The sequence below is a fragment of the Colossoma macropomum genome, unplaced genomic scaffold (genome assembly GCF_904425465.1).
Source record: "Colossoma macropomum unplaced genomic scaffold, Colossoma_macropomum, whole genome shotgun sequence".
Classification (NCBI taxonomy): Eukaryota; Metazoa; Chordata; class Actinopteri; order Characiformes; family Serrasalmidae; genus Colossoma; species Colossoma macropomum.
Genome location: NW_023494804.1, coordinates 19,983,224 through 20,003,577, shown reverse-complemented (window position 1 = coordinate 20,003,577; position 20,354 = coordinate 19,983,224). Strand labels below are relative to the sequence as shown.

At 39.7% G+C, this 20,354-nt stretch overlaps 1 protein-coding gene across 1 annotated transcript in view; it reads right to left on the bottom strand.

The window, feature by feature from the left end:
* lrrtm4l1 (leucine rich repeat transmembrane neuronal 4 like 1) overlaps nucleotides 1-19,453 on the bottom strand; it is a 60,486-nt gene extending 41,033 nt beyond the window's left edge. The window contains exons 1-2 of the mRNA XM_036595875.1: nucleotides 19,371-19,453; nucleotides 372-2,011 (exon numbers count right to left, since the gene is read on the bottom strand). Coding sequence (XP_036451768.1) covers nucleotides 372-2,011; nucleotides 19,371-19,374 — 1,644 coding nt within the window. The 5' untranslated portion in view covers nucleotides 19,375-19,453. The remainder of the gene's footprint in view (nucleotides 1-371; nucleotides 2,012-19,370) is intronic.
* Between the last annotated feature and the right edge of the window lie 901 nt (nucleotides 19,454-20,354).

Sequence of the window (20,354 nt, the reverse complement as noted above, 5' to 3'; positions counted from 1 at the left end):
TTCAAAGGCTGTTAAGTGACTCAGTGCAGCAGAACAAACAGAAAAAAAATAATGAGGTGTGTTATTTCATGAGACCAAAGAAAAGTGAATGAAAGTATGCTGCAGTTTAATGAATTTGGTTAAGGAACCCTTGACTCCTGGATCGGAGTCTAATGTATCTTATTCTCAAATGCGTTCCTAGATTAGAAAGCAAAAAGGCCTTAGGCCATTGATACCCATCTAAGACACTACTCAAAGGAGTCAAGGGTGCTTATCCTCCATCTACTTATAATGAATGGCATGCACAATGAAAAATTTTACCTCTGTAATCCAGAGCCGTTTCATTTGTTTTGATTTGATTTGATTTTAGGCTGCCTTTGACATTGTCATACCTCGCATTCCCTGGAGCCGGAAATGGTACAGGTGCAAGTACCAGTCCCATTGGCCAGCACATCCATGGCTTCCGGTGTGGCGGCAGGATTGTAGCTCATGTAATATTCCTGCAGTTGGGAGCTCAGGTTCTGCTCTGGCTCAGGACTCTTTTTCCGACGCTTTCGTCCCATGACTGAACGCTGTTGCAGCAACCTAGTGGCACCAGGGTACCGTCTGCAGGACACATAGATCACTGTCAGGACGAGCGACGTTGAGAAGAAAAGCACCACGGCTCCCACCACGACCTTGTGGAATGCTAAGTTCTCTTGTTCTGGGGATGGAGTGACGAGCAGGCTGTTGGAGGGTGGAGGCGTCTGTGGAGGGGTGTTTCTAGGATGAGTCTCAGCGAGGTTGTAGATAGTAGGATGAGGAAGGGGTTGAGCTAGGGGTGGTGGTATGGGTGCTTCAGAGGCAGGTGGAGGCAGGGGTGGAGGGGGAGTAGTGGGAGGCAAGGGTGGTGCAGAAGTAGTTTCCATTGTTGGTTCCAGAGTGTGGTGAGGAAATGGTGTTTGAGGAATGAGTTCGAAATCTTCACAGTCTATGTAATTTCTTGTCGCCTCCATAACCTTTTCCCCTTGAAGATGTTTGGGGCTGCTGCAAATGATACTTGTATCTTTAGTTCCTCGGAAATTCCTTAGCCAGGCAACAAGGGGGCAAATGCCTGGCCCACAGTCCCACATGTTTCCCGCGAGGCTGATTGTAGTCAGGGAAATCCAGGCTGCCACAGTCTCATGAGACACATTGGCTAACTTGTTAGACTCCAAGTTAAGAACCTGTAGGTTTGGTAGGCATTGAAATACCACAGGATCCAGACTCTGGATCTCATTGCCGGAGAGGTCCAGCTTTTGCAGGGTATACCAAATCCATGGGAGGCCTTGGTTCACTGCCCGAATACGATTCCACTGGAGATACAGACCACGCAGGTTTGCGAGGCGTGGAAAGAGAAAGAAGTTGATCCGAGAGAACTGATTGTGTTCCAGATGGAGCTCCATCAGCCTAGACAAACCCAGGAATGCGGTGCGTGTGAGGACACGTAGTCGGTTATACCCTAGGTCGAGAAACTCCAAGCTTCTGCACTCAATAAACGCCCGGACAGGAATTGTTGTAAGCCCGTTGGAGCGTAGGTGCAGATTCTGAAGCTTCCGAAGACCATGGAACTGACCTGGTTGCAGTTCCTGAAGTTTGTTGTAGGAGAGGTCCAGGCTGCGGAGATTAGGCACTCCATGAAAGGTGGAATTATGGAGTTGTGAAATCCTGTTGGTGCTCAAGATCAACTCCTTAAGTCGTCGTATGCCCTGGAAGGCACGACTGTCCACAAACGAGATCTGATTGTGATCCAAATACAGCCAGAGGAGCTGGTTAAGGTGGGCAAACTGGTAGGGGAGCATTGTGTGCAGGTCATTGTTGCGCAGGGACAAACCTTGACAAGTTACTGAAATGTTCTCTGGCACATCCATGAAAGACGCTGAATCACAATGGACGATTTTACCTTCACAGCGGCAGTTGTAGGGACATGTTTTCTCCCCGGAGCAGAGCAACAGAAGAGTGGAGGCAAGCAGAGGGAGGAGGCATGCTAATCTCCTAGCACAAACCATAGCACCTGTGGAGAGAAAACAGCATGATATGAGGAACAAACATACATCACAGCGCGACACAAAAGGTGCTAACATTACTAATAATGCATGAAAGATAGCAGGGGTTGTCCGACAGTGTTCACAGATCTTTTTCCTTAAGAACACAGCAGGCCAGGAGATAGCAAAGAGAGTTTTTTTTTTGATTATGCTAACCAGTACCCACTAGCTTTCACAGTTAATTAACAAAGTTGCTATTTTGGAGTAATATTCCATAAAGGAACACTCTAGCCAAAATAAAAAACCTCACTACATCTGTTGTAAACATCTTTACTAACCTTGTACAGCACAGTTCTCCAGTTTAAAGACTAAAACAACCACCTTCTCATGATGCATCATGAAAGTGGGAGGAACCTTTGACAAACTACCACTGTTTTGGGTGGATTTTTGGGGATGTTGTTTGAAATATATATATTTTTTTCACTAGCTGGTGAATTAAGAAGAAAGGGAGATGTTAGTATAAAGAAAAGCAACTGTCTTTAAATCATCCTTACAATGGAGAGAGTGAATTAAACAAACGACAGAAAGGAAGTGTCAGATGAGGAGGTCAACAAGCTAAATGCTACAATTAGCAATGTGCCTGGTTATCTAAATACTTTAACTCAATTTGGCACCTTTTCTTTGAATGAAAGAGTAAAAATTTGCCTCTATTTTGTGTTCAACAAAGACAGAATCACTGTTTTCTTTACAATATTGTTCGACATAGTAAGAGTTAAACTACCGCTATCTTAACATCATTTATTAGCCTATGGATCAGTGTCTAGGCTAGCAGTTGGGACAGGTTGACACCACAGGCATTCCCAATGGTTGTATGATGTATTTGTGTAATGAATGCAGGATATTGTAGTGAAAGAACATTGATAAATGAAAACTATTTCAAATTGTGAACTCTGTCAAACCGATGACGCTGAGGGATGCAATGCTATGCTACAGAATATTACACAGCATGACAAACAACAGCATAAATGCTAGGCCAAAATGCTCCTATAGGAAAACTTAAATCTTACATTATTTTCAACACGTATACAAACAAAGACCTTTAAAATAAAACACATACATTGTACGGAAGCATGATAGTCATAAAATGATTTCTCAGTGTGACATCATGGTCTGTAGGCTGGCTTCAAATCACTAATAAAAGTGGTATATATGGCTTCCTGGAGCCAAGCAAAAAGCCTACGAGATCAGAGTTAATAGTGCTGAACCGTGGACAATTCCTCTTCTTTTCTTCTTCTGATAGCAAAGCTTTTGATCTATAACCTTCATGTGTTCACTCTTTGGGAGCTACAAAGACATCATATTTCTTGGTGGCTTAAAAAAGGAACCGTTCTCTAGGAGGTGTTATAATTAAGGTGTCATGCTGTCCAGCACAGAGAACTTAGATCTAGTTGCTAACATAACACAGATAATACAGAACTGCTGTAACAGCCCCAACTCTGCAGGAGGAAGCTGTCTGTGGAGCTGATTTCTCTGACAGTTCGGCAGTGCATTTCTAGTATCTCGGACAATCTACCACAAAACCACAGATCTCATTTTTACTAGTTTTTGCTGGTCCTGTGCGGTGCCACTGTATGACTCAGTATCTTAGCCAGGCAGAAGTCCAAGGTTTTCTACACTCTAGAAAACCAGATTCATCTCAAGTGCTTGGTGATTAACATATGAATCCATCAACATGTATAATTTGTGCAAGATTTAAATATGTCCTATATTACTATAGAACATAATGTGCATATTTAACTAATGTGTGATTGCTAAGTGGCTTAAAAGGCACCTTAATATTCTAGTGAATTAATTAGCACAGATGCCTTAAAATTCTCTCGTACCATCAATAAGACGCTGCCAGTCTTTTCCACAAAAAGTGAATGGTGGCTCTGAAGTATTATGTCAACCTATTGTGTCTTTTTGGGCCATTACATCAACCTAATAGCTACTACAGTTTGCCTCATACTGGGCAATTCATGCCAAAAAAGGACAGAGTAAAGTGGGCAATTTGTTTTATTGGGGGCTGGCATCCAGCAATGCTGAAAAGAAAAGCAGAAATTACTTTTGAATGATCATATACAGTAGAGCAAAACCCTGCAGTTTAAGATCCATGCAAGTTGCACTGTATGTCTCTACAGCCCTAGCAGACACTAAGAGAGAAGGGCAGGAGTTGTCCAAGCATACGTTGCAAATTACACAGTCATCAGTTTTGCCTAAACTGTGGTCCCAGTGGTGCTGTTAGCAAATTTCTGTAAGAGGCAGAGTGAGAGATTGCCGCCGTCCTCATAATCTCATAATGCCCCGCCGCCCCATCTAATGCATTTCATACGGGCTCACGAGTTATGGAGACCAATTCCGTATCCGCGCTAATCAGATATCATCCGAGGCCATCACAATTAGCATGTAGCTACTCGATATATATCTCTGTTCGAACATGTGGCAATAAAAACCATTACAGCGGCTATTACATGTCCTCGGAGAGCGTTGGAAATGAAAACAAATGGCTAGAAGACGTCACTCCAAGTTGAAAATTGCCCCATCGACTGTTAGCGGTTGTTAAACCTGACTGCTAATCTGTCAGGTACGTGATCTTCCTCACTGATCAAAAAGCATGCACATTTGTCAGAGTGATGTGACTGACGTAAAAGGGCCAGGGCCACACTGTGGCAAACTCAAAACAAGCAGGCCGACCATAGCGACAGATTTCATGGAGGCTTGAATGAATCAATACAGTGATCAAAAATTCAGCAAAACAAATCTGTTCAACTCCACCAGCACACAAATGGAAATATGAATCTGGACAGCAGACACACACAAACAACACAGATTCTTTGACTGTAGCTGCAAAGTAACCTACGCTGTCTGCTACTACTGGACAACAGCCGTGTGCCAAAGTTTGAGCACCCCAGTTAAATGACATTCTTTGTGGATTTTCTAAGTGGAAATAAGTCAACATATCATCGACAAAGAAAACAGTACATTCTTCTGTCAATTTAGTTTCTATTTACTTGAGTTTATCATATTGGAAAAAACATAAAACTATGTAAGTATAAAATGTTCCATAAACTCTTATCCTCTTTATTTTTCCCCCTGTATGTTAAATTAAATGACTGTACATATGTGTATATAAATATAAACATGCACCTGCACAGAAAAACTTTCTGCATTATACTCTAATTACTTAACACCCTACAGGTAAGTTATCACCTCGTGCAAAAAGGGTGAATTCAAATGGTTAACTATATTGTGCCAAGAGGCACTGATTGCCTGCTGACCCTGACGCCCCCATCTTGTTAAACTTAATGATGGAAGCAATTCAGGCTGAATAGTCAAAATAAATGTAGAAAGTTCCCTATAGACAAAGACTCCACATGCTCCACATGCTCCTGTATGACTCAGAGGTAGAGCGAATAAATAATATCCTACTTCACAATGGCAGCACACAACTATTTTACTGCAGATTTCCTTCATGACCAAACAGAACCAGTAAAGCATTGTAGTTTGAGCTGTGGGTGGATATGGTGAAAATATAATGTAACAGGACTAATTATGCTATTTGCAATGCAATATGCAGTTGGTCAATGTTCATTAAGTACTGATGATATCAAGAAAAGCATATTGTGGTGCAATATATCAATGTAATGATAAAATAGCATCACATTGCCCATGAATTAAGATATTTTCACAGTATATGATAAACAGGTTGGAACAGACAACATGTGCCAGCAAAACAGGAATGTCTAGGATTGTCATGATCATGAATTTGTAACTGATGATTAATTGTCATTTAAATAATTGCATTTAATGACTTAGTTGTCTTTTTGTTCACTGTATGCAACTATTAAAGTGGAAGCCTGAAGTTTTTGTAAGATTCATGTTTCATTAAAACCATTTTCTACTCCATATAATAGTGAAACTGTGGAGTTGCCTTAGTGAAACTAAGGCAATTATGTCATAATTATGACAGGCCTCACTAGTAATTTAACAATGAAAAGTTATGAGTACAATGACATTTTTGGAATTTCATGTTTAAAAAGAGGAAAAATCAAACAATTGGTAGCTTTGTAGCATCTTTAATATTTGTGCTATTTGTGCTATTTGTGCTTAAGTAGCATGAAGAATAATTTGGTAGGATAATTCTGCAAATTATGTTTATAATAAACAAATATACAGTTCACTCACTGCATGGTAAAATGGTAGATTTTCATGGCTAATAAGGAGAAGGTTTGAACGACCCTTCGAATGAGATAATCCTAAAGTTCACAGTTAAGCTAACACTGAAGCTAAGAAAACTCATGTACTGTAACGCTGTTTAGTATTAGACACAATTTTAAAAAGAATGTTAGCAAATACAAAAATACAGTTATGATGTTTAGCTTTAATTTAAAGCAAACCTTTTTCAGCTTCTGCTGAAGTAACACCTTTCCAACAATTTATAGCCCAATAATTCTGACTAATTTACTGCCACTGTCGTTCTCACTGCAGGTTTGTTCTCATGAGATTTGTCTGAGTTTTCCTTCGCTTGACAGAGGAGGCAGCACTTAGGAGACAGTTATGATTGGCTAAATTGTGTGTCAATCATTATTTTGCAAACAGTCAATTAGTAAACATAAATTAGCATGATCAGATATCCAATCAGATATGTTTTACTATGCAGTTTGTGTAGTTACTATATGCTGGTTGTTGTTTACAGACTTTCTGTAATTGGTCTAAATCTGTATTTTTATGATCTATGCAGCTGTTTAGTGTTCTAGAACTACTGATGATACTCACAAAAGTATATCTTGACAGTTTATCACCATAATGATAACATATCATCACATTCTTCACTCCTAGATGAGTGACATCTGTTGCTGTGGGAGGTTGCTGTGTACATGCAGCTAATAACTGCCCAGCCTGTCCACCACTGACGAAACATGGAGCACATCTCATCCAAGGTTAGTTCATTTTAAAGCCACTCATTTGAAACCCTCTAAGACTGTGGCAGCCCCCTTTCAGAAAACTGCAAGGATGTTGGCAGCCTCGACCAGCTGTCGTCTCTTTTGGCGTCCTGACAAGTTGATATTTCATTTGAATGCTATGGTGCCTCTGCTGAAGCGGAGGCCAGAGAATGGAAGAGCTGGGAAGGGCCGCAAATAGAACCTGCAGTAATGTATTTAACAAAATTAAATTCTCGTAAAATTTCATAAAAGAATGTCTACATGGATTTTGTGCAGGAACTGAAATGTATTCATCTGTACAAAATTCGCTGCATGAAAAGCACTCAGTCATTGCTGTTTAAGATGACTGTTTTCTACCTTTTTACACAGTTAATTCAACCAAATAACAAGCTGTATACATGTTTGAGGAATAAGCCCTGTATTTTTCATACTAATAAGTGCTGGATCTTCCAAACCTACCAGGTTCCACTTGCACTTGCATCTTTTGAGGATGCAAGCAGATTTTTCATCCTTAAACAAAAATGTAAGCTTCTCATTTCAAATGCACTAATTGTACATCTGAACACTGTAATGCAACAAAATGCTTCAGTGCTTTGTCCCAAAGTGGTGATACCTGCATTACTGAGCAGCACGCAGTTTCTTACTGCCCCTTTGGAAAAGCTTTTTTGACTAACTCTTACATAACAAGTACATGTCCAAATCTCTAAGCAGTGGCAGAAGGTTCCCAAACACTTGCACTTTCTTTCTTCTGTGCTCATGTCATTTTTTGCTATGTTTGTATACACACAGTCAATCAAACCTTTCACAAGCGTCTTCGGTAACAAAGGCAGCTGGGGCTGGATGGATTATCTCCTGGTTTAAGAGGAGCTGTTGCTGTTCTGTAGCCATTAAGTGGTTCAGAGTCCTTGAAAATACTTCTGTTGTCCTTCAGTAGGTGTAAAGCACTTGTTAGCCCTGATAGGGACTTCTGTTTAGAGCACTACACGATTTCAGTTATTTTGCCAGCGTGGTTTTATAGACTCAAGGCCAGAAGTGGATACATGAGAGGTCAGCGGTTTATTGGATACCACTTTCTGTTTCTACACTGTTGATACAGCTCCATAAAGACATTGCAGCTGCGATATATGATACCAGCTTCGTAGCACTCTCCTTCTCGGTTATTGTTGGCTTGTAGGCAGGGGTGAAATTTGATTGGCCACTCTAGGTGTGATAGGTTCTTTTTTTTCCCTGAAGCTAAAAAGCACACATACACGGACCTCAGTCTGGCAAAACTAAATGCGGTTTGATCCTTCTTTAGTTGAGCTATTCCACATTTGAACAGCCAAATAAACACATTCAACCAATTTATCCTCTAGAGGAGTCACTGATTTGTTTTGTGAGAGCTCACTAAAAGGTGGTGGTCACTAATAGAAACAGGGGAAAAATCAGAGCCAGGAAAAATCTCTATGCCTGATAGCGACTCAGTGATGGCCAAGAGCTACACTCACCACAGAACATGTTCAATTTTCACTCTAACACCAGTCACTCAAATTTGTGCTTGCAGATATCCTCTAAATGGGCATCATTTTAGCATCAGTTAGCTGGAACGAAGCCTGTGCTGTTATGTGTGGCACGTTTGGCCTGCTAGCTTAGCTCTCATTAGCTTAGCCAAAATGCTACAGTCCAAAAAAACACTACAGTCCAAAAAGTCCAGCATGGTGTGGTCACAGCAAAACCAGCATATGTTGTGTTGCATGCTGGTATGCTGGTCAGGAGCAATGGGAGTTAATATGAATGACCAGCATATCGTCACGTAAAAAACAAGTATTTTTATTTCTTCATTTTTCAGTTTTCTACATCAGTTTGAGCTCACCAGCTGCCCTGTATGTTGTGGGACAATTTCATGATAAATGGACCAACAGAAGTGCCTGAAAATGGGACTTCCATTACAAGTATCCATTAAAGTACCTTTTTGTGTTCTTCTATAAAGTTGCTATTTTGGATACTTGTTTTTCTTTGAACAGCAATGTTGTTTCTTGGGTGCTCCATGACCATGCTGGTTGACCAACTAAACCAGCATAAACCAGCTTAAACTAGCATGGAATTCATGCTGGTCTGTGCTGGTTTCTTCAGTAGGGAACTTTGGTTCCTGTTGTGCCTATAGCCTGCTCGCTGAGCTAACGTTAATTTAGCAGATCAGGCTACAGATCCAGACACCACAGAACAACTTTAATTAAATCTTTCTGTCCCTTTAGTGCCAGTTACTCAACTTCACTCCCTCAGATTTGAATCATTATCATCTAAACCTGTGTCGGTGCTTTAGTTAGCCAGAATCAGATATGTTCTGTGGTGAGCAGAGCTGTTATCATTTGAGCTAAGCTTATGCTGAACAACTGCTCTCTCCTAGTTAGCAGCACTGTTTAACATTTAGCAATTGTTGTTAGATGGTTTGACATTTATTAAATGATGGCTCAAAAATTGTGCACTGTGTGCACTTATTTGGTGTCCGTGTAAACATTTTAAATATTTTTAAATTTTGAAATAATGTAGGATGACATGGCACAAAACACTTTTATCCCCAGTACTGTATACTGCTGTAACATTACAAATGGTTTTTGAAGGCATGAAACAAGTGGATACCACCCAACCCTATCAAGGACATGAACTAGGAAGGTAAAAATGGTCCATTTTGATTTCAGGTTGACTAGTCTTGCTTTGTTGTGGCCACCCCATACATGTTTTATTGTTTTACAGCCCAGACAAAATGTTCTCTATCCGCCGCTGCTTATCAGCCCACAGTATAAATCCTATAGACAGCACAAACACAGACGTCATGTGGTTGGCAAACTTCTAACCTAATGATGGTGGCTGTTCATGAGACATCACGCTCTAGCCTACGGGGTACAAAAACTTTAAAAGATTCAACAGAGCATGAAGCAGCATAATCTCAGATTTGAAAGATTCGCCTTAAGTCCCAGTGGCATTATTGTGTTTATAAAACAACACAAGAATTGTTCACACACATACTAAAAAAAAAACAAAAAAACAAAACCCCTTCCATACAGTCATTTCTGAAACAATTAAAAGTGATGTCTGCATCCAAACAAACAGCACTGTCGTCTTCAAAGCAAGTCTGTTGTTGTTATCTTGCAAACTTTCCTTAATTAACTGCGTTTTACCAGTTCCGGCTAAAATCGCTTCCTCTCCAGAGCAGAATTCCGAGCAAACTGGCTTTAGTACGGTATCAGTGCTTGTAAGCTGGCGCACTTACAGTGAAATATGCTGCTGAGCTCCGTGATGCACAGCCATAATACCCATACAAGACTGCCATCACAGCTCATAAATTATGTGGCTGCACTGAAATTGCAATATTGAAATGAAGAACCTCCTGCACACTTAAAAGCCATCATTCCATGCACATTTGTACTGGAACAGAGTGTTGTAATTGTGGCTCAAAAAAATGGGAGGGGGATGGAGAGCGCGACGAAATGATGGATTTGTGTTAAAAGTATAATTTATGACAGAATGGTGGTGATAAAAATGAGCTGTGTGAAGGTATGGATACGGCAGGTGTATTAAATATTCAAAGCAAAAGGTGGTCAGAGGTGATGAATAAATTGGTAGAGTATCACAGGAACAGGTTTTTATAATACACCCAGGAATCAGAGAGAAGAAAGGTTAATTTGGAGTGCTGCAAAGTTCAATTAGGACTGCACTAAAGGTAGGCAAATACGGCCAATCTTAATTATTCACCATTAATGCCACATCATCATAAATGGTTTGGTTTTTCGCTAGTGTTTTGTATAACACCGGGAACAGAAAAAGACCCTCTCAAGTGAGCAAGAACAGAAAAAAACATCAATTAAGGAATACGTGAGTGCTTATGAAACACAGAGCAGAGAGCTATCTTGTCTTGGCGAGTGCAGAGAGGCAGTTTGCATCCCGCACCTCACCAGTGGAGCTTTTGTACTATGCCGTTTGGCAGTCATGCTCGGTGACTCTGTTAGAATAGAAAACACTGACAGCCGAGCTCAAGCGATCATGGTGGTGGTATTGTATCATTCAGCTTAGCTCAAATGATCAGTATGCTGGTACTTTATAATTAATCTTAGCTCAAGTTATCATTATACTGGTATTGTGTTATTTGGCTCAGCTCAAATGATCATACTGGCACTACATCCCTCATATTAGCTCATATTATTACAATGTCAATGCCGCATTGTTTAGCTTGCTTTTAGTTAGCACAAAGCTGGTTGCGTATTCAGCCTAGCTCAAATTATCACAACATCCAAACTGTATCATACATCTTCTCTCACATTATCACAACTGTGGTACTGTATAATTTATTTTAGCTCAAATTATCGCAACATTCATACTGTATCATTCATCTTCGCTCACATTATAACAATTGTGGTACTGTATAATTTATCGCAACATTCATACTGTATCATTCATCTTCGCTCACATTATCACAACTGTGGTACTGTATAATTTATTTTAGCTCAAATTATCACAACATTCATACTGTATCAGTCATCTTAGCTCATATTTTCACAACTTTGGTACTGTATAACTCATTTTAGTTCAAATGATCATAACATTCATACTGTATTATTCATCTTAGCTCAAATGATCAGTACACTGGTACTATATAATTAATCTTAGCTCAAGTTATCATTAGCTCAAATTATCATAATAGAACTATATCCTTCATCTTAGCTCATATTATCACAACACGGATACTGTATCATTTAGCTTAGTGTAAATGATCACAAAACTCAGGTAAGCTGAAAAGATCACAACGTTGACGCTGCATTATTCATTTTACCCCAAAGTATTACAACATTGGTACTTTATTATTCATTTTAGCTCAAATTATCACAATATTGAATTGAATTCAGAACCATTAGCCTACTGTGTTTGCACACAGAGGAATTAGACCTCTGCATTTAACCCATCCATGCAGTGAAACACCCACATACATGCACACTAGTGAACACACACACTAGGGGGCAGTGAGCACACTTGCCCGGAACAGTGGGCAGCCCTTACCACAGTGCCCAGGGAGCAACTGGGGGCTAGATGCCTTGCTCAAGGGCACTTCAGTCACGTACTGTCAGCTGAGCGGATCGAACCAGCGACCTTCCAGTCACAAGGCTGGTTCCCTAACCTCCAGCCCACTTCCCCAAAGCACCACAACATTGGTACTTGATCATTGATTTTAGCTCAAATTATCACAATATTGGTACTTTATTATTCACTTTAGCTCAAACTATTACAACATTGGCACTGTATCATTCATTTTACCCCAAATTATCACAATGCTGGTACTGTGTTATTTATTGTAGCTCAAATTATCACAACATTTGCACTGTATATTTCACCAAAGCTCAAATAAAAAAAAAACAACATTGTCAAGTCATAGATTTGAGCTCAAATTAGTGCAATATTGGTTCTTTATCTTTGAGCTTGGCTCACAAATTATCACATTACTTGTACTGTCTTGCTCAGATTACTGCCAATTAACACAATGCTACTAATGTATCATTCAGTTTGGCTCAATTTATCTGGTGCTGGTATCCTTGAACATAGTACACATTATCACAATACTGGTACTGTATCATTTAGCTTAGTTTGAATGATCCGAACACCAGTACTGTATCATCAATCTAGCTCAAATAATCATAAGACTGATACTGTACCATTTAGCTTAGCTCAAATGATCACAGCATTAGCTTTGTACCCTTTAGCTAAGCTCAAATTATTGCAATGTTTGTGCTGTGTCATTCAGCTTAGCTCAGCTTGCCACAATGCTGGTCCTGTATCATTAGCTTAGCTCACATTAGTTTTAGTTTGGTATGATCCTGTTTAGCTCAAATTATGGAAGCATACTGCATTGCATCTTGCAATCTAGTTCAAGTGATCAGAATATAGTTATTGCATTTCGTCAGTATGAATAAAATGTCTGCTTGACTCCAGTGTAATAAACAACTGCAGTGACTGCTAGGCCCAGAGGCATACCCACCCTGCTGCTGCCTATTCAGATCAGGAGATGAGTATGGCCTTAGAACGAAACTCTTCTGATATGCAGGACATGACAGTGTTCAGTGATCCATTAGCTGTTATCACTCAAGTAACATTCTACTCGTACTTCTTTTCTCATGCTGAAGTCTGCTTTCAAGTAAGCCATGGCATGATGTTGTATTAAGATATCAAGGTTGTTGCACTGTACTGTGAAAAATTAAATGGATTTAGAAATTAAGCAACAACTTTAGCATCAGCGAGCAATCATCTTAAGCAGAGACCGAGCCTAAATCCTACACTGTTGGCGATAAATCTAGATAAAAGAACAATCTTAAAGCATGGTTTGAAATAATCCCACTTTGATCTGGATTTTTAAAATATGCTTAAAGCAAATCAGAGATAAGTTAGAAGAGTTTGAACTTAGAGCAAAGGAGGTTTCCCTTCAGATCACAGCTTCTCTAAAGCACTCGGGCTTACCAAATTATACTAATGACTCTCAGCAACAACTTATGAGGAGGAGATAGAAGAGTCGTCGTAAATAACCCAGCATATAGCTTATGAAATATGATCTTTTGATGATTTCTTTATGACAAAACAAATTATAGATATATCGTCTGGACCACATGGAGCAAACTGTACGTGGTATTCTTGTGAAGTCTCAGGAAATGAGAGTCGCATGCATATAGATGCATATAGCCAATACTAGCTATACCCTAAACAACCCTTTCATTTCCTCCTATCTTTCTCATTGTTCCTTTCATAATGGACCGTTACAGTTGTTTACAATTCTAACCATGGTCCAACAGTATTTATTTCAAGAATCTAATCTATTAATTACACTGAAATTGTAGGTGCTTTGAAATTACTTAATCTTTTTAAAAGCCCAATGTGTATTTTTTAGAAGGCTTGAAATGAAATACAGTTGGCCGTGGATCTAGTAAACTAACTTTCCAATCCAGTCAGCAGTAGTGCTTATCAGACATAGCAGTGGAATGTAGAAAACATTATATTTTATATAAATGGTAAGTGAAATGAACTTAGCTGAACCTGATGCAACAGTTGATGTTTCTTATGCTATTCAGAGGAAATTATGTGAGCAGAGATATCCATGCAGGAATGCAGTAAAACTGATATTCCAGCTATTAGCGGTTTTAGTACCACAGCTTCAGACCTAATTCAGGGCCATTTCTTGCTACTATTGGTATAAGCAGTCAGGCCCCTATACTACCAGGAGCTCTTTACATATTATTTAGTTTATGTATTCATTTTAAAGAGCCCATATTCTTCATTTTTCCTGGATTTAATTTTTTCCTATGAGGGCCTATTATGATGTTAGTATGGTTTTATCATAACTTATTTGCACATGACTACTTTCCAACCTCTCTTTAACCCTTTGTATTAAAAATGTGCTACTGTAGCTTTGAGCTCTGTTCTGACTGGCTGTCCTGTATTGTGCCATATTCAAATGGGCAGTTTGGGCTGAAACACTGCTTAGAACTTCAGCATGAGTGGGTGAGGCTAAAACAGCTGTAGGCTGAACAGGTGGATGTATGTAAATGTGCTGTTTTTTGTGACATCACAGAAACAGTTCATTCAAAATGGGGCTGTTTTTCTAGCTGTTTCCACATATGGACTGTATGGGCTGGGGAGTGAACAGTATGTGTTTAAATTTGAGCAATGCTAATATATAATATCAAACACTTTTGTTTGAACAAGTGAAAAAAAAAAATCATGTTTCACCACTTTCCCATTACATTGGTCCATTGTTTTGGCCATTATTCATGATATTAGCATTAAGAATTATGAAGACGTCAATATTTTACTGCAAAAAAAAAACAAAAACAAAAAACAAAAAAAAAAACAATAATGCAAGAGCATCATGTACAAACTACTTAATTACACTTTTTAATGAGGTTTATTTGTATTTATTTTACTTTCTTTTAATTCAGTATTTGGTAAAGTATTTTATTTGCACCAGCAAATTAGTGGTTTGCCCTAAATACTGTTTTATTGTGTATACCTTATACTTTACCTGACACTTTTTTATTTTTCACTCCTAAATACAAACTAATACATTTAGTTCAGTTCTGTCCCTTTCAGTCACTGGGCACTCTATTCCAGTTAAAACTATAATAAAGTTGGGCAATATTAATGCAATAATGGAATTTCCAGTTTCACAAAGTTGCAGAAGAAGAAATAAAACTTTGCATTAGCGATAATGATAGTTCTTCAGTGATAGTGTAACTCTAGCTTCCTAAGGCTGTCACTTCACCAGAGGATTTAGAGAAGGAGACAGCACCTAATTACTCTAAATCAGCTTCTGTATCTCCAACCAGCTCCAGGAGAAATTCTGCAGCACTCTGTTTGCAACTCTAATCTGCCACATCAGATCCAGCTAATCAACGTCTTCAAGAGCATTTATATTAGAGCCACATGCTAGATTAATTTGAAAACTGAATGTTGCAGTTTTTATAATGTAGAGATAAATTATTAAAAACAAAGCTTCCTAAATGGTTCTTGACTCGCAAAAAGCATTCTATAAAGCACTGCAATTACAATGATTCGTGAAAACAGCAGAATTCTTTTTGGTGCTATATAGAACCCTTTTTGCTAGAAGTGTAAAACTGTATGTCCAAGTCAAGAACTTTATAGGAACCTTTGTTTTCAACAATGTATCTCTTTAAAGCTCTTTAAATCCATATACAGATGGACTTCCATCATATAGATGAACCATTTGCCATGCAAGAACTTTTTATGTATTCAAATGATTCTTTAAGCTGTCATGCTTCTATCTATCTAAAGGCAACCATTGCCTTTACTAAAAAAGCCTTGAAGAACCCACTTCTTAAAGGTGTAGGAAAATCCTTTAGGAAAATCCTCTCAAAATCTCAGGCTCACTACATTCTAAGAAGTAATATTCAGTGACTACATGGAAAAAAATGCAAATTGGCTGCCTTATTCTGAAGTTACCGGAGTGAGGAATGGAAGCCTGGATGTGCCAGTGGGTTTCTGGAGAGCTGAAAATGTTCCTCACATTTGCACATTCTCATTAACAAAAATAGTTATTTAAAGAAGCATCAACTGAATGGTTCCTAATCAGACCAAAGCAAGGGTTCTTCTATGGCATCGCTCCAAAGAACCCCTTTTTGGTATCTTCATTTTGGGTCTGGATTTATCAGTGCATATAATCCTGCCGTACTGCCCTACAAGCCTAATATGGCAGGAGGTTCTTTGAACTTAAAAAGGTTCTTCACCCTTACACATTTACCAAGAAAAGTTCTTTAAAGAGCCATCTATCTCCAAGGAACCCTTTCTGGCACCTTTATTTTTGATGTATCTCCACTAAGACTTTAATCTGCTACAGCTTCAGCACAATCGATTCCTCCTGATATCCTCATTGTTTAACAAAAAGACAGATCTGCGACCTTAATGCTGATGTTGAATTTGTACCTTGCTGGTAGCATTCAGGCAAAGTTGCCTGAATGTGTTTGTTCAGTGATCGCAAATTTCAGCTTTTCATTTTCTTTCATTTTTCTTATCATCATTATTTGCAGTAAAATTTTTAACCAGCATTAGCTAAATTTTCATCTGGACATTGATTATTAATTTCTTTTTATTTTATGTACTTTTTTTTTGGTGAGTCAGAACTACTTTTTCAGTCATCAGAATTGCTTAAATTAAGAGGCATTTATCGACTACCAAAGTTCTTTAGCCTACTGCAATACAAGGTTAAAGTGACATAGACCTTTACATTATATAGAGGTTCTTAAAACTTTAAAACGGTTCTTCACATTTGCATATCACTTATAACATAGTTCTTTAGAGAGCCATCAGCCCACCAAATTTCTCTTGATATACTCATTCTTGTAGGAAAACATGGCCTTTTTTATAAAAGGGCCAAATTGTATTGAGTCAAAATACCTGAGGGCTGAAATATTATGATTCAAATGATTCAAAATACTATGCTTTCAAAATATCAGTGCATAAAATCTGAGCTTTCTGTGAGCTACTGTGTTTCCTATCACTGTATAAAAGATGCACCAGACTTCTTCTATGGATTGGTCAGAGCGATTTGGATCAGCAAGCACTTAAAAAAAGGATAAATTGTTTAAGAGTAACAGTTAACTATGTCTAATGTATTAGGTATATTCCTATTCAAGTGTTTACATGTTTAAAAGATAATTCGTGAGACCATCGTTGTCAGATAATGTTCTTTACATGTCAAATAAATGCAGCAACTGCATTCAGAAATCACTTTATTAAACATAAAGAGCAGATTAAACGGCAGAGGTTTTTGTTCAACCTTAAAGGGTCAATATTTACAGTTGCTTTGGTTTCTCTGCTCTATCCTGTAATGTTTATGATTTGTTTCATGTCTACTGATATGAAATTCATTACAGTGTTTTGACATATTAAGCACACACATTTGCTTTGGCTCTTGATAAAAAAGTAATTCATTTTCCATCTGGCTGAAAAAGCTGATCCTCAGTGTTATGTTTGTGATGTAGCCTTGACTAAATGTCTAAACAGAAAAGAAAGGCGCTTAAAGTTTAGCTAACTTTATTAACACAGTGCAGTGCATTACACTGTAAATTTAGGGCAATACTGCCACCGTCAGGTGAGAGGAAATTTTGTAATGTATTGGCTGGCGGGCCACTTACAACACACTCTTAAACAGAAGCGAGGGGCCATCTAAAATCTGCCCGCAGGCCACATTTGGCCCTGGAGCTGGACTTTGGACACGCCTGTTCTATGGCATTGCTCCAAAGAACCTTTTTTGACACTTTTATTTTTAAGAGCATTATCTCCTAAGACTCTTTGGTGCTACAGCTTCAGCCCGATAGATTTCTCCGGAAATGCTCATTGCTACATGAAAAACATGGGTCCAAAACTGTTAGTCCTGTCCACCAAATTGCTGTGGAGGTTCTTTAAACTTTTAAACTTTAAAAAAAAAGCCACTTTCAATTCAAGAATCTTTCAATTTAGGGTTCTTTGGAGAACCATCAATTGAAAGGTTCGTGAGTGAACCGAAAATGGTTCTTCTATGGCATCACTCCAACAAATTCTTTTCGGCACCTTTATTTATAAGAGTGTTTCTCTTCTAAGACTCTTAGCTTAAGCTCAATAGTTTTATCCAGACATTGTAATTGCTATAAGAAAAGTCTAAAACTACCAGTGCACACAATCTTTCAGCCTACTGACATAAACATTATGTGGAGGTTCTTAGGGCTTTGAAAAGGTTCTTCACACTCACTTATTCACTAAAATACTTCTTCAAAGATCCATCCAGTGAAAGATTCCTGAAAAACTAAAAAGTGGCACTACTCCAATCGACGTTTTTCATTTTTAAGATCTCCTCTAAGATTCTCAGGTGCAGCAGCTTCAGCCCACCAGATTCCTCCTGGTAGGCTCATTGCTAGGATCCAAAAACATGGATCCAAGACTATCAGCCACACACAATCCAACCTGCCACCATACAAGGCTAAAGTGGTATTGACCGGGCGAAGGGACTAAGCTGCGACAGCCAGGGAGCGAGGCTTCACGCTGAGACACATTTATCTCTGACAGCATGTTAGAAACTGCTTGGGCAGCAAAAGCTTGCATGAAATTTAGACCTGGCCCTTGGTCTACCTGCCAATAATTGGCATGGCCAACGTGCAATTATCTAAGGTTGCAGAGGCCTATGTGGCAGACGAACCGTGGGGAAGCCTGAGTGACCATCAACAGCCTGCCATGGGGTTGACTTCCTTGCACAGCTCAGCTAGACGTGTAGATTAGAGCCTGAAGCCCTGTAGGTAGGCACCACCCCAGATGGACTGGAACAGTAGAGTGAGCAGTAATTGGGTGCAGCTTGCCAGGGCGCTTAGCTGCCTCATGACAGGAGAGTTGATCACACGAACTGTGATTATGAACTCTTTCCTATGCCTTATCATACTGTGTGGGAGTGCACAGGCCATATTACTCCAACATATGAACTAGAATAGAATTGCACTGCATCTTGCATTTGAGAAAATACTGCAAATGAGGACAGTATATGGAGACGGAGCGTTTTTGCACATCTTGTAGATCAGTAAGGTTTAGTATCTGCATAAAATAAGGATTCTTTGCCACGAAAGCAAGAAAATAACAGTCTACAAATCTTAAAAATTTCACCACCCACACCTGAGCTTTAGAGTGCCTGTCGTTCTCCTCCAAGGGTTTGGGACAGCAATGCAATGATTGCACCATGCACCACCAGGACGCACTGGCTCCTTTGCCACTCTTGCTTTTGTGTGTGTGTGTGTGTGTGTGTGTGTGTGTTTTCCTACGTGCAAATGTATAATCAAGCACTTTCGCCATCCCTGAACGCTGCTTTCTCTCTTCCAACTTCTACGCTCGTGCGAATTGAAGCTGGTCAACTCACCCATTCTCCAAGATGCACGGTCCCTGGCTGGCCCGGTCACTCACTGCTGGTCACTGGTTTGGTAACGGTCTCTCACGCTTTCACTGATGTTTTTTTCTCTGTCTTTCTCTTTGCTTTTACGTGTGCAGCTCGCCTCTTTCCGCGCGCTGCCACCGCCGAGCTGCTGCTGACCCCTCGCTGCTCGGTCCAGTCCCGCACGCACCGCGGACCATGGCGATCAGCCGGCACGAGATCCAGAAAAAAAATGAAAATGACGCGAAAAAGAGAAGGAAAAAGTTGGCAGTAAAACGGGTTACGTCACGATTATTATTATTATCGTCAGTTAGTGTTATTATTATCATTAGTTCGCGTCCAGCAGGGAGCCGCTACCGCGCAGCGCTGAGTCGAGGCTGCATCCTCGCGCGTTTGTGTGAGGGTGTGCGCGCGCGCGCGCTTGAGAGAGAAGCTCCGAGAGTGTGTATGAAACTCCACCTCCCCACCACCACCACCAACACCACCCCAGCACACGCGCACTCCTCCGGCACGAGCGGCCGGAGGAAAAAGAGCTCCTCGCGCTGTGAAACTACAGGCACGCCATCAATCACTAATCATCAATCAGCGCACGCGACTATGGTCCTGATGGTGCATTGTAGGCTAATCACTCACACAGGCAGGAGGACCCTGTGCTCACTGTGGACACTGTCCTGGAGAGCAGTAGTGGACCATCATGAGCCCCGTCTACTTAGAAGCAGGAGCTGCCTCTGTTTATATTCTACAAGCACGAGCTGTTGATTGATTGATTGATTGATTGATTGATGGATGGATTGATTGACTTTATTTCATGACTAAAATACATACAGCCATTAAAATCACGCATGATTCAAACACAATAAAAGCACTAAAGCTTATTCCCATTGTGGTCCTCATCACATAAAACAAAAGAGTAAAATTGACATGACAAGCATCTAAACAATACAAAACAATCATAAAGCACAGCTGCCAGAT